The sequence below is a fragment of the Nerophis ophidion genome, linkage group LG11 (genome assembly GCF_033978795.1).
Source record: "Nerophis ophidion isolate RoL-2023_Sa linkage group LG11, RoL_Noph_v1.0, whole genome shotgun sequence".
Classification (NCBI taxonomy): Eukaryota; Metazoa; Chordata; class Actinopteri; order Syngnathiformes; family Syngnathidae; genus Nerophis; species Nerophis ophidion.
Window position 1 is genome coordinate 66,107,408 of NC_084621.1, and position 14,048 is coordinate 66,121,455.

The following is a 14,048-nucleotide window of genomic DNA, read 5'->3' on the forward strand; positions in this document are numbered from 1 at the left end:
GAGTCCAGGAGTCATTTTTGGTGTATCTACCCCACAGCGAGAGAAATGCCTGCAGGCCAGCTCCAAAGGAAAGAAAGAGCAGAATAAGACAAAGAGCCGCAAAGCTCGCCGCCGACATGGAAATCTGCTGCTGGAGTTCAATAGGCGGCAGAGAAAAAATGTTTGGCTGGAGACACACATTTGGCATGCCAAGCGATTCCACATGGTGAAAAAGTGGGGCTACTGCCTCGGAGATAGGCCTACATTAAAATGCTACCGCCCCTGCTACAGAGCCATGAGCACCCATTGTTTACTCCAGGTGTGCATCCTGATATGAGGCAGGAAGGGTTAGGCACTTAGATTGTAATTCATCCTTTTTGTCATAGGACCTGTCATACTACTGCTGCATCGAGCTCCAGGGAGAGGAAGACAAGCTGCTGGAATTGCTGTCACAGTTGACCAGCAAAGAGGCTGGTAAGAAAGTGCGCTACCTCAGACACAACCACACCTTCCGATTTTATGTTCTGAGTCATTCAGAATCACCTAACACGCGTTTCGTTTTTGGTAGGACCTACATTTGCACAACGATTGAGTCTGTCGGGACAAAGACAGGGCAGCGTGGTGCTGTACAAGGCAGGTCAGTTCCCCTCGCAGCCCCTGGGCCCTGTTACATTCTTGTGGAGACCGCGCGAACAGGCCTCAAGGCACAGGCAACTGTGGATCTGGGCTCATCCCACTCTTAAAATGGTAGGGTTATGTTTTTTTAAGTTTGTTAAAAAATTTTGAGGTGACCCATGATTAATCACAAAAAAATAATGTATATATGCTAGGGGTGTAACGGTACACAAAAATTTCGGTTCGGTACGTACCTGGGTTTAGAGGTCACGGTTTGGTTTATTTTCGGTACAGTAAGAAAACAACAAAATATACACTTTTTGGGTATTTATTTACCAAATTTGTAAACAATGGCTTGATCCTTCTAACATTGGGAACACTATAATAATTCTGCCCACGTTAATCCACATTTAACTGCCTCAAGTTGTTGCCTTCCGCCCGATTGTAGCTGAGATAGGCGCCAGCGCCTCCCGCGACCCCAAAAGGGAATAAGCGGTAGAAAATGGATGGATGGAAGTTGTTGCTTGAATGAAATAAAATGACACAACTTTTCTTCTACATATAAAAAGTGCAACATTAAACAGTTTCAAGTCACCTCATCATGCTTAATTTATTACAGCATTGGGGAAGCCTGTAGTTGATTTTTATTATGTAAATGTTATATTTTTTATCAACATGTGATAGCATGGACCCTGCCATTCAAAACTAGGCTGCTACATTACTAATGATTAATGTAACTATAGCTGAAAATTCATCCCTGACCACCATGGAGTTTATGTAGGCTTTATGATGCACTTAAATTATTTTATACACTATCAGAGACAGAAACTTTTCATTTAATATAATGTCCTTTTTAGCTGCTTCAACACACCTCAATCAACACTGTCCGTAACACACGCACACACATACAGACACACACACACACACCGCAAAATGAGTTAACGTTTCGCTAAAAGCTAACTATCCTTCACCTAAAGCCAGGACTGCGAGTGAGCTGAGCTGCAGTTTGTTTCTAGAAGGTCAACGGGCCCATAGTGATGTTTAGAAAGTAGTTGACTTGGAATATAATTTGGGGAGAGTGAGTTGCTCCCCTGCTAAAGACCTATCTGCTCGACATCGACACTGAAGCCCTGATGACATGCGCTCTGAATACGCATTGCTGTTTTGCTTTGTATGTAACCAATCAGATGGTTGTGTGGGCAGGACAATGCAGGGTGCTGTGTACAGACAGAGGCAGAACGGAGCGGAGCAGCTTGTTAAGACTTTAGCATAGGCGGCTACTTCATATGTACGTGTTGAACTCGTTCGGTATTCCTCCGCATCGAACCAAAACCCCCGTACCGAAACGGTTCAATACAAATACACGTACCGTTACACCCCTAATATATGCAGATTAATCACAATTTAATTGGACTGCATGTGCTTTATGCCATTCGGCAGATGATTACCTGTAAGGCGTCACGGGTTGTTTTATGGTCACTTGTCAGGTCAATGCATATGCAAGTTTGAAGATGAGTAAGGAGACTAACTGGTGTGCTCAATGGCAAATTTGACTTTAAAATACACCCTAATGGGGCCTTAGATGAACTGTTTTGAACAAATAAATGACACATGAAAGGCCTACTGAAACCCACTACTACCGACCACGCAGTCTGATAGTTTATATATCAATGATGAAATATTAACATTGCAACACATGCCAATACGGCCTTTTTAGTTTACTAAATTGCTATTTTAAATTTCGCGCGGAAGTATCATGCTAAAACGTCGCGGTATGATGACGCATTGTAGAGGACATTTTGGTGTGTTAAGAGTGTTTTTCCGTCAACTTTTGGCGTCCATTATTGACAATTTAGCAGTTTATGCTCTGCGTAGACATGGAGCTTTGGCTTGAAGGAGAGCAGAAGCTAGCTCTGTTTGCTAGCGTTCGGTTTTTAGTGTGCACAAAGTACTTAACGTGAAGTTCCAATCAGTCACGCAAATATAGTTCTATTAAAAAAAACAACCTTTTCTGACTATCTTCTACCCTCTTTTCCTATGAGGAGAAATGTCGTCACGTTTTTTCTGGTGAGATTTCGTGACACAAGATCAGGTCACATCCCTAATAATGCATTGTGTAATGATTTTGTGACCTTCATACTGACTAACTACCAATATCTGTCATTTTGTCTGACATTATTAATAGATCAAAGGCCTACTGAAACCCACTACTACCAACCACGCAGTCTGATAGTTTATATATCAATGATGAAATCTTAACATCGCAACACATGCCAATACGGCCGGTTTAGTTTACTAAATTGCAATTTTAAATTTCGCGTGGAAGTATCATGCTAAAACGTGGCGGTATGATGAGTCGTACGCGTGACGTCACGCATTGTAGAGGACATCCAGCACCGTTCACAGCTATAAGTCGCATAATTACACAGTATTCTGGACATCTGTGTTGCTGAATATTTTGCAATTTGTTCAATTAATAATGGAGACGTCAAAGAAGAAAGATGTAGGTGGGAAGCGGTGTATTGTGGCTGCCTTTAGCAACACAAACACAGCCGGTGTTTCCTTGTTTCATTGTTTACATTCCCGAAAGATGATGGTGAAGCTTTACTAAGGAACAAAGCGGTCAAGCGAACATGGTTCCCTACCACATGTCAACCGGCAGGTTTCGGTGAGAAAATGGTAATAAGTCGGTTCTTACCGTAGACATGAGCAGAGAGTTGCGTCGTTCCTCCTGCACCTGTCAAAGAGGCTGCTGCGGACTCTCTAAGCCTCTCCCCGACCGGCCGCCCCCGACCATCAGTTGCTGCCACCGTGGAGGAAGCATCGGCTGCCTTCGCCTCGTCGAGAAACGTGGCTTCCCTCGAGACACTGGCAGTCGCCACACCCGTGGCCACACCCCTCTGACTTTTAGATTGTACAGGTGCGACCATATAATCTCACTAAAACACTAGTAACACAATAAGCAGATAGGAGATTTTCCAGAATTATCCTAGTAAATTTGTCTAATAACATCTGAATCGCTATGCCGTCTTTTTTTTTTCTTTTCTAGTCCTTCACTCTCACTTTTCTCATCCACGATTCTTATATTCTTGCTCAAATTAAGGGGGAAATCATCGCTTTCTCTGTCCGAAACGCTCTCGCTGCTGGTGGCCATGATTGTAAACAATGTGAGGAGCTCCACAACCTGTGACGTCACGGGCACATCGTCTGCTATTTCTGGTACAGGCGAGGCTTTTTATGGCAAACACACAAAAGTTGCGAACTTTATCGTGGATGTTCTCTACTAAATCCTTTCAGCAAAAATATGGCAATATCGCAAAATGATCAAGTATGACACTTAGAATGGACCTGCTATCCCCGTTTGAATAAGAAAATCTAATTTCAGTTGGCCTTTAAAATAAAGCATTTCTTGTTTGACATTCTGACAACAAAATCAGAATCAGACATACTCTATTAATTGAGGGGAAATTAAAATGTTCCTTAAAATGGCGTTTGTGTCCAAATATTGTACTCTTTCTATAGGTAATTTATATTATGCAAATGAGCAAAACCTGTGATTAATCATGAGTTATCTAAATAAAAAAAAATTTTAAAACAATTTTTGGGGGTTATATTTATTAGTATGGTATGAAAAGTATAGTAGTGCTGATTTTGTGTACTGCTGCTTTCAGGACCTCCTGCCTGAATTACAAAGTGTGTGCCAGTGTCATGAGGCTGTGCTCCCGCCGCCTGTGCCGCTAGTGACGGGCGCAGAGGTTGTCTCCCCCATGGAATCTGAAAACCCTGAAGCCCAACCGGTACCTGGAACTAAGAGGAAGCACAGCCGTAAGGATACCAGTGGACCTCCTGCTAAAAAGATTCTCGGTGATGGAACCAGACCGCCCGACACCCCTCTAACTTGGATTTCCACTTCTACTGGAATAGTGATAAAGTTTGTGTAGCTTGTTTTTTCTCGATTAGTCTGACCAAAAAATATAATTTATTATTTTTATTACTTGTGTTTCTTTAATTTGCAGTGATCTCACAATGGAGATTGTACGGTATCGACTGATTGGACCTCAGTCTCATACTGTGCTCATAGATGCCTTGGAAGCTGCAACAGATTGTGATGTGAGAATTGTTGCTTTATTAGCATCAACAACGATGGTCTTTTTTTGATACTAACAAACTTTTTTCAAGGAAATAAGCAAATCACAGCCTTCCTGCCTCTGGTGGCCTGACCACTGTAAGGATCAAAGCAAGATGCATCTGCATCAGCAACAAACTGATGTCTTTCACACACTGAAAGGTTTACTCATTATTTCTCTTGTGTATGTAAGAGTGGGCAGGTGGTTCTGTTTTCATCAACAATCTAATCATGGTTGTGTAACCCATCCAGATATTTACTCGACCACAGAGCTGCCCCCAGGCATAGTTCTGGGGCTGACAGTCGACGACCCCAGGCTGACGATACCACCAAAGAGGGTTAAAGCGTTGCCCTGTGCGAAGGAAGCACAAGGTAATACCTGTCTTACCTCAGGGTTGTGGCGAGATGGGCTGCTAATTACCACAGAAGCTAATTGTGTTTTATATCTTTGTGCACATAAAGTCTTTCTTTTTACATTTGAGACCCTAATTATTAAGCAGGCCTTAGCTCTTCTGTCAAGGTGTAGTTTTCATTCAAATACAAAGATGGCTGATAATAGGCAGGCAAGAATAAGTCTGCTGTTCCTTGTCCTGAGGCTGTTTCACAGAGTACGCATCTGGTCCTGTGCTCCTGGGGGGCCTCTGCTCGGCAATGCAGATGCTCCAGGTTCGAATCCTGGCAGGACCCTGTACTCTAAAAACAGTATTAGTGACGGATAACAGCTTATTTGTTGCCTTTTTAAAAATGCAGTCAGGGTTGTTTTAAAAGATTTTACTCAAGTGTTGCTCAGCAGCAAGAAGTGTGTGCTTGGCCTCTTGCCAAAAGTCAGCTGGAATAGGCTCAATTTCTGAATGCATAATATGAGAAAATAAAGATTGGGTCATATCTTACATTAAAAAACAAATCACATATCAGAAGTGATGTTATTGAAGCCCTTTCATGCCTATTTTTCATGTTCTGCTTTGTACATGTTGTATAAGAATAAATGCAAGTGAGACTATTTTCTTCTTTAGGTAAGCTACAGTGTATATTACATTTACTATATCAAATAGTCCCTAGTGTGTGAATGTTGTCTCTGTGTTGGCCCTGTGTTGAGGTGGCGACTTGTCCAGGTTGTATGTACCCTGCCTTCTGCCCGATTGCTGCTGGGATAGGCTCCAGCCACCCCCGCTACCCCAAAAGGGACAGGCGGTAGAAGATGGATTGATGATTGGATGTACGTACTGTACACATGCTTGGATAGTTAAGACTACTGGGAATAAGCGGTAGAAAATGGATGGATGGATGGATTTGCTCAAAGGGGACCTTTGATGATTTTGACCTCCATTTAAAAACACTTTCTTGTGGTCTAGATATAACTTTGTATGTCATCAAACATGAGCGCATGAATATGTTTTGGATATGCTTTGGTGTAAAATTTTTCACCACAGTCACTTTAATAAGTCCTTTTTTGAGTTTGTCTGCAAGATGTTCGATTCCGGAGGCGTTTCCCGATTGCAAATGAAACCACACCCAAGCCTCTTTAAAAGTACCATGATTACCTATTGAAAATGTAGACTATTTAAATATATAACTTGAAGTTGTCACCGCTTTTTGTTTTTTCCAGACAAAGCCAAAAATAAACTTCATGAGCATTATAGAGATTGACCCGGTCATTAGGTACACCAGCACACTTAAGATCGATTTTTAACAGCATAAAAAAAAAATCAGCTTTTAAAGGGGAACATTATCATAACTTTAAAAGGGTTAAAATCAATAAAAATCAGTTCCCGGTAGCTTGTTCTATTTTTTTGAATTTTTTTTCAAAATTTTACCGGTCCCGGAATATCCCTGAAAAAAAAAGCTTAAAAGTGCCTTTTTTTCGCTCTCTGCGAAGACACTATCCATTTCCCTGTGACGTCATACAGTGCTGCCAATGTAAACAAACAATGGCGAATAGCACAGCAAGATATAGCGACAATAGCTCGGATTCAGACTCTGATTTCAGCATCTTAAGCGATTCAACTGATTACGCATGTTTTGAAACGAATGGTTGGAGTATAAAAGTATTGAAGAAGAAACTGAAGGTATTGAGCTAATAGCTATTGACGCTATTCATAGCCATAGCATGGCCGAATAGCTGCATTAGCATCGCCGGTAAAATGTGCGGACCAAACGATCATGTTTTTCGCATCTTGTGACAATGGAGCTACTTAAATCCGTCGATTGGTAAGTGGGGTTTTTTTTAGCATTAAATGTGGGTGGAAGGAAATGTTATATAGTTGCAAATGCATCTGCAGGTTATCCATACATCTCTCTGCCATGTCTGCTTTAGCACCGCTGGTAAATAGCATGTTAGCATAGCATGTTAGCATCGATTAGCTGGCAGTCACGCCGCAACCAAATATGTCTGATTAGCACATAAGTCAACAACATCAACAAAACTCTCCTTTGTGATTTTGTTGACTTTATCGTTGCAAATGCATCTGCAGGTTATCCATACATCTCTGTGCCATGTCTGTCATCGCCGGTCAAATGTGCAGACACTCCGGCACATTCAATGGGGGTCTGGCGGCAGATTTCTTTCCACTTTCGCATCTTCGGGCCAGTGGTGCAACTTGAATCCCTCCCTGTTAGTGTTGTTACACCCTCCGACAACACACCAACGAGGCATGATGTCTCCAAGGTTCCAAAAAAATAGTCAAAAAAACGGAAAATAACAGAGCTGTGACCTGGTGTTGAAAATGAAAATGGCGGCTGTATTACCTCGGTGACGTCACGTTCTGACGTCTTCGCCAAAAGAGCCATAAACAGAAAGGCGTTTAATTCGGCAAAATTCACCCATTGGGAGTTCGGAAATCGGTTAAGAAAATATATGGTCTTTTTTTCTGCACCTTCAAGGTATATATTGACGCTTACATAGGTGTGGTGATAATGTTCCCCTTTAACAGCATTTGTAGCGCTGCATTTTGATATCCGTTATTGTGCGCATGCCCAGTTTAGATGAAAATAATACTTTATCCTTTCTTGTGTTTCCTCAAAGCCCTCTAGCTGAGGGCTCAACTTAATGTCTGAATAAGTATGTTTACCTCGCTGACTGCAAAACCCTAAAATTGTGTGAAAGATCACGCAAAAATGCAGCATGAACCGTATGATTTCACGCTTTTGCTTTGTTTAATACAAGTCTCCACCAATTACATTTATAAGTCAGAAAATACAATGATCATCATAGGTCCCCTTTAAATACTAACCATTGAACGTAGAAGTTAATGGATCAGAATTGAGCGCATATTCAAGATGTGCTTATGATGCCAAAGTCCATACTGTGTGTTTGATGTACATTTCTTCCAGAGGTGGATGAGAAAAAGAGAGAGGAAATGTCCTTGCGTGGTGTACCAGAACACTGTTGTCAGAGCTTCCTGTGGGAACGGTCTGTGCGCAACAATGTTACTGACAATAAAATCTCAGAACAGGTATCAGAAAATTTAATTCTGAAGTTATTAAACTTGGTCATATTTTGTGCACTCCATGACTCACATTGCTTTATGAAAATGTACCCTGTGGCTTTACATATTAACAGGAGCTGAACCGCATGAGGAGCGAGGTCCTCGTCCCTGGTTCCAGGCTTACTCCCACTCCTCTGCAGGGTCGAATCCCCATCCTGCTGGTTCACCAGCCTGGCAAGCAGGTGGGACATGAGATGAACTCCTGGGGTGCTGGATGGGACCTGCTTCTTCCTAAAGGCTGGGGCATGGCATTCTGGATCCCACTGGTGGGTACCATGAACTCCCATCTTCCTTAGTACACTGTCGCATGTAAAGTACACAATGATTAGCAGTGTGTCGCCTCACCGAGATGGACTGTGAAAAACAAGAAAAAATGCACTTAAATATTTTGTAGCAAGTTTTCATAAAGTGGATACTGCAACGTTGGGATTAAATTTAAAAAAAATAATGGGAAGTCATTAAAGGCCTACTGAAATGAGATTTTCTTATCTAAACGGGGATAGCAGGTCCATTCTATGTGTCATACTTGATCATTTCGTGATACTGCCATATTTTTGCTGAAAGGATTTAGTAGAGAACATCGGCGATAAAGTTCGCAACTTTTGGTGCTGACAAAAAAGCCTTGTCTTTACCGGAAGTCCCAGACGATGACGTCACAAGTGTGGGGGCTCCTAAAATATTCACATTGTTTTTAATGGGAGCCTCCAACAAAAAGTGCTATTTGGACCGAGAAAACGACAATTTCCCCATTAATTTGAGTGAGGATGAAAGATTTGTGGATTATGATATTGGTGGAGAAGGACTAGAAAAAAAAAAAAGTTAAAAAGAATAAAATTGGGACGGATTCAGATGGTTTTAGACACATTTACTAGGATCATTCTGGGAAATCCCTTATCTTTCTATTGTGTTGTTAGTGTTTTAGTGAGTTTAACAGTACCTGATAGTCGGAGGTGTGTCTCCACGGGTGTCTTGACGCCAGTGTCTCAGTGGAGTTGACGGCACAAGCTCAGCTGATCCCCGATAAGAAGCGACTTTTTCCCACAATTTTCTCACCGAAACCTGCTGGTTGACATTTCGTCGTGATTCACGATCGCTTGTCTGATCCGTAGGAAAGTTTCACCTCCAGGAATTTTAAACAAGGAATCACCGTGTGTTTGTGTGGCTAAAGCTTCCCAACTCCATCTTTCTACTGTGACTTCTCCAATATTAATTGAACAAATTGCAAAATAATCAGCAACACAGATCTCCAAAATACTGTGTAATTATGCGGTTAAAGCAGACAACTTTTAGCTGTGTGTGTGTGTGTGCAGCGCTCATATTTCCTAAAAACCCGTGACGTCTTGCGTACATGTCATAATTACACAGCGTTTTCAAGAAACTGCCGGGAAATTTAAAATTGCAATTTAGTAAACTAAAAAGGCTGTATTGGCATGTGTTGCAATGTTAATATTTCATCATTGATATATAAACTGTCAGACTGCGTGGTCGGTAGTAGTGGCTTTCTGTACGCCTTTGAAAGTCCTGTGCTACTGGTTCAATAATTTGGTCTATAAAGTGTTAGCATGCATGTTGGTGCTGATTTCCACTCAACAGGGATAAGAAAACCAAGGACATGCGAAGTTTTTGTGAGTTTTTTTAAACTACATTCCTTTTTTTGTTCTATAGAAATGTGATGTATTTGGCTACTTGTCTAGGTATTGTTTCAGAAAGCCATGTGAAAATGTTAAATCAATCAATCAATCAATCAATGTTTATTTATATAGCCCCAAATCACAAATGTCTCAAAGGACTGCACAAATCATTACGACTACAACATCCTCGGAAGAACCCACAAAAGGGCAAGGAAAACTCACACCCAGTGGGCAGGGAGAATTCACATCCAGTGGGACGCCAGTGACAATGCTGACTATGAGAAACCTTGGAGAGGACCTCAGATGTGGGCAATAATAATGGATTAGATTTATATCGCGCTTTCCTATTGTTAGATACTCAAAGCGCTCACAGAGAAGTGGGAACCCATCATTCATTCACACCTGGTGGTGGTAAGCTACATTTGTAGCCACAGCTGCCCTGGGATAGACTGACGGAAGCGTGGCTGCCAGTTTGCGCCTACGGCCCCTCCGACCACCATTCACTCATCATTCATTCACCGGTGTGAGCGGCACCGGGGGCAAGGGTGAAGTGTCCTGCCCAAGGACACAACGGCAGTGATTTTGGATGTTAATAGGTGGGAAGCGAACCTGCAACCCTCAGGTTTCTGGCACGGCCGCTCTACCCACTACGCCATGCCGCCCCCCTCTAGGGGACCGAAAGCAATGGATGTCGAGCGGGTCTAACATGATACTGTGAAAGTTCAATCCATAGTGGCTCCAACACAGCCGCGAGAGTTCAGTTCAAAGTTGATCCAAGACAGCAGCGAGAGTCCCGTCCACAGGAAACCATCCCAAGCGGAGGCGGATCAGCAGCGTAGAGATGTCCCCAACCGATACACAGGCAAGCGGTCCATCCTGGGTCCCGACAAGCGGTCCATCCTGGGTCTCGACTCTGGACAGCCAGTACTTCATCCATGGTCATCGGACCGGACCCCCTCACATTCATTTTCTATACCACTTTTTTTCAGTAGCTTGAGCCTGTCCCAGTTGACTAAACAAGTTGTCACTCAATCACAGAACATTCACAACTATGGACACTAGGGCTGTGAATCTTTGGGTGTCCCACAATTCGATTCAATATTGATTCTTGGGGTCACGATTCGATAATATATCGATTTTTTTCGATTCGATTCTCGATTCAAAAAATATATTTTTCCGATTCAAAACGATTCTGTATTCATTCAATACATAGAATTCCAGCAGGATCTACCCCAGTCTGCTGACATGCCAGCAGAGTTGTAGATTTAAAAAATAAAAAAGCTTTTATAATAGTAAAAGACAATGTTTTATCAACTGATTGCAATAATGTACATTTTTCAACTATTAAACAAACCAAAAATATGACTTATTTTATCTTTGTGAAAACATTGGACACAGTGTGTTGTCAAGCTTATGAGATGCGATGCAAGTGTAAGCCTTTGTGACACTATTGTTCTTTTTTATTATTTTTATAAATGTCTAATGATAATGTCAATGAGGGATTTTTAATCACTGCTATGCTGAAATTATAACTAATATTGATACTGTTGTCATTTTTGTTTCACTACTTTTGGTTTGTTCTGTGTCGTGTTTGTCTCCTCAATTGCTCTGTTTATTGCAGTGTTGCTGGGTCAGGTTTGGTTTTGGAATTGGATTGCATTGTTGCGGTATTGCTGTATTGCTGTGTAGTGGTTTGTTGGATTGATTAAAAAATGTTTTATTTATTAAAAAAAAAAAAAAAAATAATCGATTTTTTAATAATCAAGAATCGATTCTGAATCGCACAACGTAAACAATTCGATTCATATTCGAATCGATTTTTTTCCCACACCCCTAATGGACACGTTTAGTCTGTAATTAGCATAACATCCATGTTTTCGGAACTAACTGAAAAGAATGTGGCAACATGCACGCTCCATACAGAGATGTTGCTACATAGATTAAATTCAGGGTCTAATGACTGTGAGCTTCAATGTTAAATCAACCTTGAAATGAAGGCCAGATTAAAGCCCCCCTCGATTGATTTTGTTTTTGTATCATGAAGCACCAAATCCAGTGTTCACTCATTACCCTGTCATCCTGCCAGGTGTACCGAGGAATGCGCTTTGGTGGATTAAAAATGAGTCTGACACACTCTCGGAATAAAGGTGCCCCCCACTTCCCCCATGACTACCCGGACTGCCCCGCAGGAGCTCGTTTCCAGGAGGAGCAGGAGTCCATGCTGCTTGAAAAGTTTAAAAGGTCAGTTGAATATTAAATGATGGGTTATTGAAAAGCACCTCTCCTTTTTTCCATGGGAGTACAAGAAGCATTCTAGTAGTCTAATGAAAGTACAGTTCTTATAGTGTATCCTTAAAATCCAAATTGTTTGAATTTAAGGCCCAAAAATCTCTTCAATTTGGTCAAAATTTCATTCAAGGTTTATTTATTTATAAAAGCTTCACGGTGGAAGAGGGGTTAGTGCGTCTGCCTCTCAATACGAAAGTCCTGAGTAGTCAGGGTTCAATCCCGGGCTCGGGATTTTTCTGTGTGGAGTTTGCATGTCCTCCCCGTGACTGCGTGGGTTCCCTCCGGGTACTCCAGCTTCCTCCCACTTCCAAAGACATGCACCTGGGGATAGGTTGATTGGCAACACTAAATTGGCCCTAGTGTGTGAATGTTGTCTATCTGTGTTGGCCCCGCGATGAGGTGGTGACTTGTCCAGGGTGTACGCTGCCTTCCGCCCGGTTGTAGCTGAAATAGGCACCAGCGACCCCAAAGGGAATAAGGGGTAGAAAATGGATGGATGGATGGATATTTAAAAACCGCCACCACTTCCCAAAAGTACTGTACATATTAAAAACAGAAAGGTAAAATATACAAATCACTGAGTACAGAACATTAACAGGGGAACTCACCTGAAGGAATAAAAGTACTATCTATCTATTTTATAAAGCATGCACATACTTTATACATGTATGTATATGTTCATACAGTAGTTGTCAAAAGTTTACATACACATGGCTGTCTTGAGTTTCCAGTAATTTCTACAACTTATTTTTTTGTGATAGAGTGATTGGAGCACATACCTGTTTGTCACAAAAAACATGTATGAAGTTTGGTTCTTTTATGAATTTATTATGGGTCTACTGAAAATGTGACCAAATCTGTTGGTCAAAATTATACATACAGCAATGTTAATATTTGGTTACAAGTTTCACTGCAATAAGGCGCTTTTGGTAGCCATCCACAAGCTTCTGGTTGAATTTTTAACCACTCCTCTTGACAAAATTGGTGCAGTTCAGCTAAATTTATTGGTTTTCTAACATGGACTTGTTTCTTCAGCATTGTCCATATGGTTAAGTCAAGACTCTGGGAAGGCCATTCTTAAACCTTAATTCTAGCCTGATTTAGCCACTCCTTTACCACTTTTGACATGTTTGGGGTCATTGTTCTGTTGGAACACCCAACTGCGCCCAATACCCAACCTTGGGCTGATGATTTCAGGTTGTCCTGAAGAATTTGGAGGTAATCTTTTTTTATTGTCCCATTTACTCTCTGTAAAGCAACAGTTCTATTGGCAGCAAAACAGGCCCAGAGCATAATACTACCACCACCATGCTTGACTGTAGGTGTGGTGTTCCTGAGATTAAAAGGATTACCTTTCCTCCTCCAAACATATTGCTGGGTATTGTGGCCAAACAGCAACATTTTTTTTTATCTGACATCACATGGACAAAGATAAGACCTTCTGTGGTCAGATGAAACAAAAATTGAGCTGTTTGGAGGAGATAAAATAAGACTGACAATGAAATGTCTTTTAGATACTGTATATTAAACTTCATGTTTATTCAAAACAAATGCATAAACTTCAGTCTGGCTTTTATTTGTTTAAATTTTTGAGGGTGCTTTTAATAACTAGAAAGACAGATCTTAAGTACCTGTGCAGAATTTATTGACCCCGACCAGACCAGCAAGTATGCGGCGCTGTACACCTGAGTTTAGCTAGCAGTGGAGATTACAAAAGCAAAGCCAAGGTATTTTTGTAAAATGGCCAGGTGCAAGTTCTCCAATTTGTGCTCCAGAACAAACAAGTCAATGCAAAATTTAAGTTTTACGTGTTTTCCTATGTTGCATTTCTGGTCGGGATCGTGAAAGGCAGCATCTGTAAACATTGCTGTGAATGTGAATGCAGTGTGAATGGAAAAAGTCCAAAATCTAGTAAAGTGTTGA

At 41.4% G+C, this 14,048-nt stretch overlaps 1 protein-coding gene across 1 annotated transcript in view; it reads left to right on the forward strand.

Annotated features, from left to right (window-relative positions):
• pop1 (POP1 homolog, ribonuclease P/MRP subunit) overlaps positions 1-14,048 on the forward strand; it is a 34,581-nt gene that overhangs the window by 10,950 nt on the left and 9,583 nt on the right. The window contains exons 5-14 of the mRNA XM_061916526.1: positions 38-298; positions 366-453; positions 548-726; positions 4,266-4,525; positions 4,611-4,704; positions 4,774-4,882; positions 4,973-5,092; positions 8,051-8,172; positions 8,280-8,471; positions 11,923-12,077. Of these exons, the coding sequence (XP_061772510.1) occupies positions 38-298; positions 366-453; positions 548-726; positions 4,266-4,525; positions 4,611-4,704; positions 4,774-4,882; positions 4,973-5,092; positions 8,051-8,172; positions 8,280-8,471; positions 11,923-12,077 (1,580 nt within the window). The remainder of the gene's footprint in view (positions 1-37; positions 299-365; positions 454-547; positions 727-4,265; positions 4,526-4,610; positions 4,705-4,773; positions 4,883-4,972; positions 5,093-8,050; positions 8,173-8,279; positions 8,472-11,922; positions 12,078-14,048) is intronic.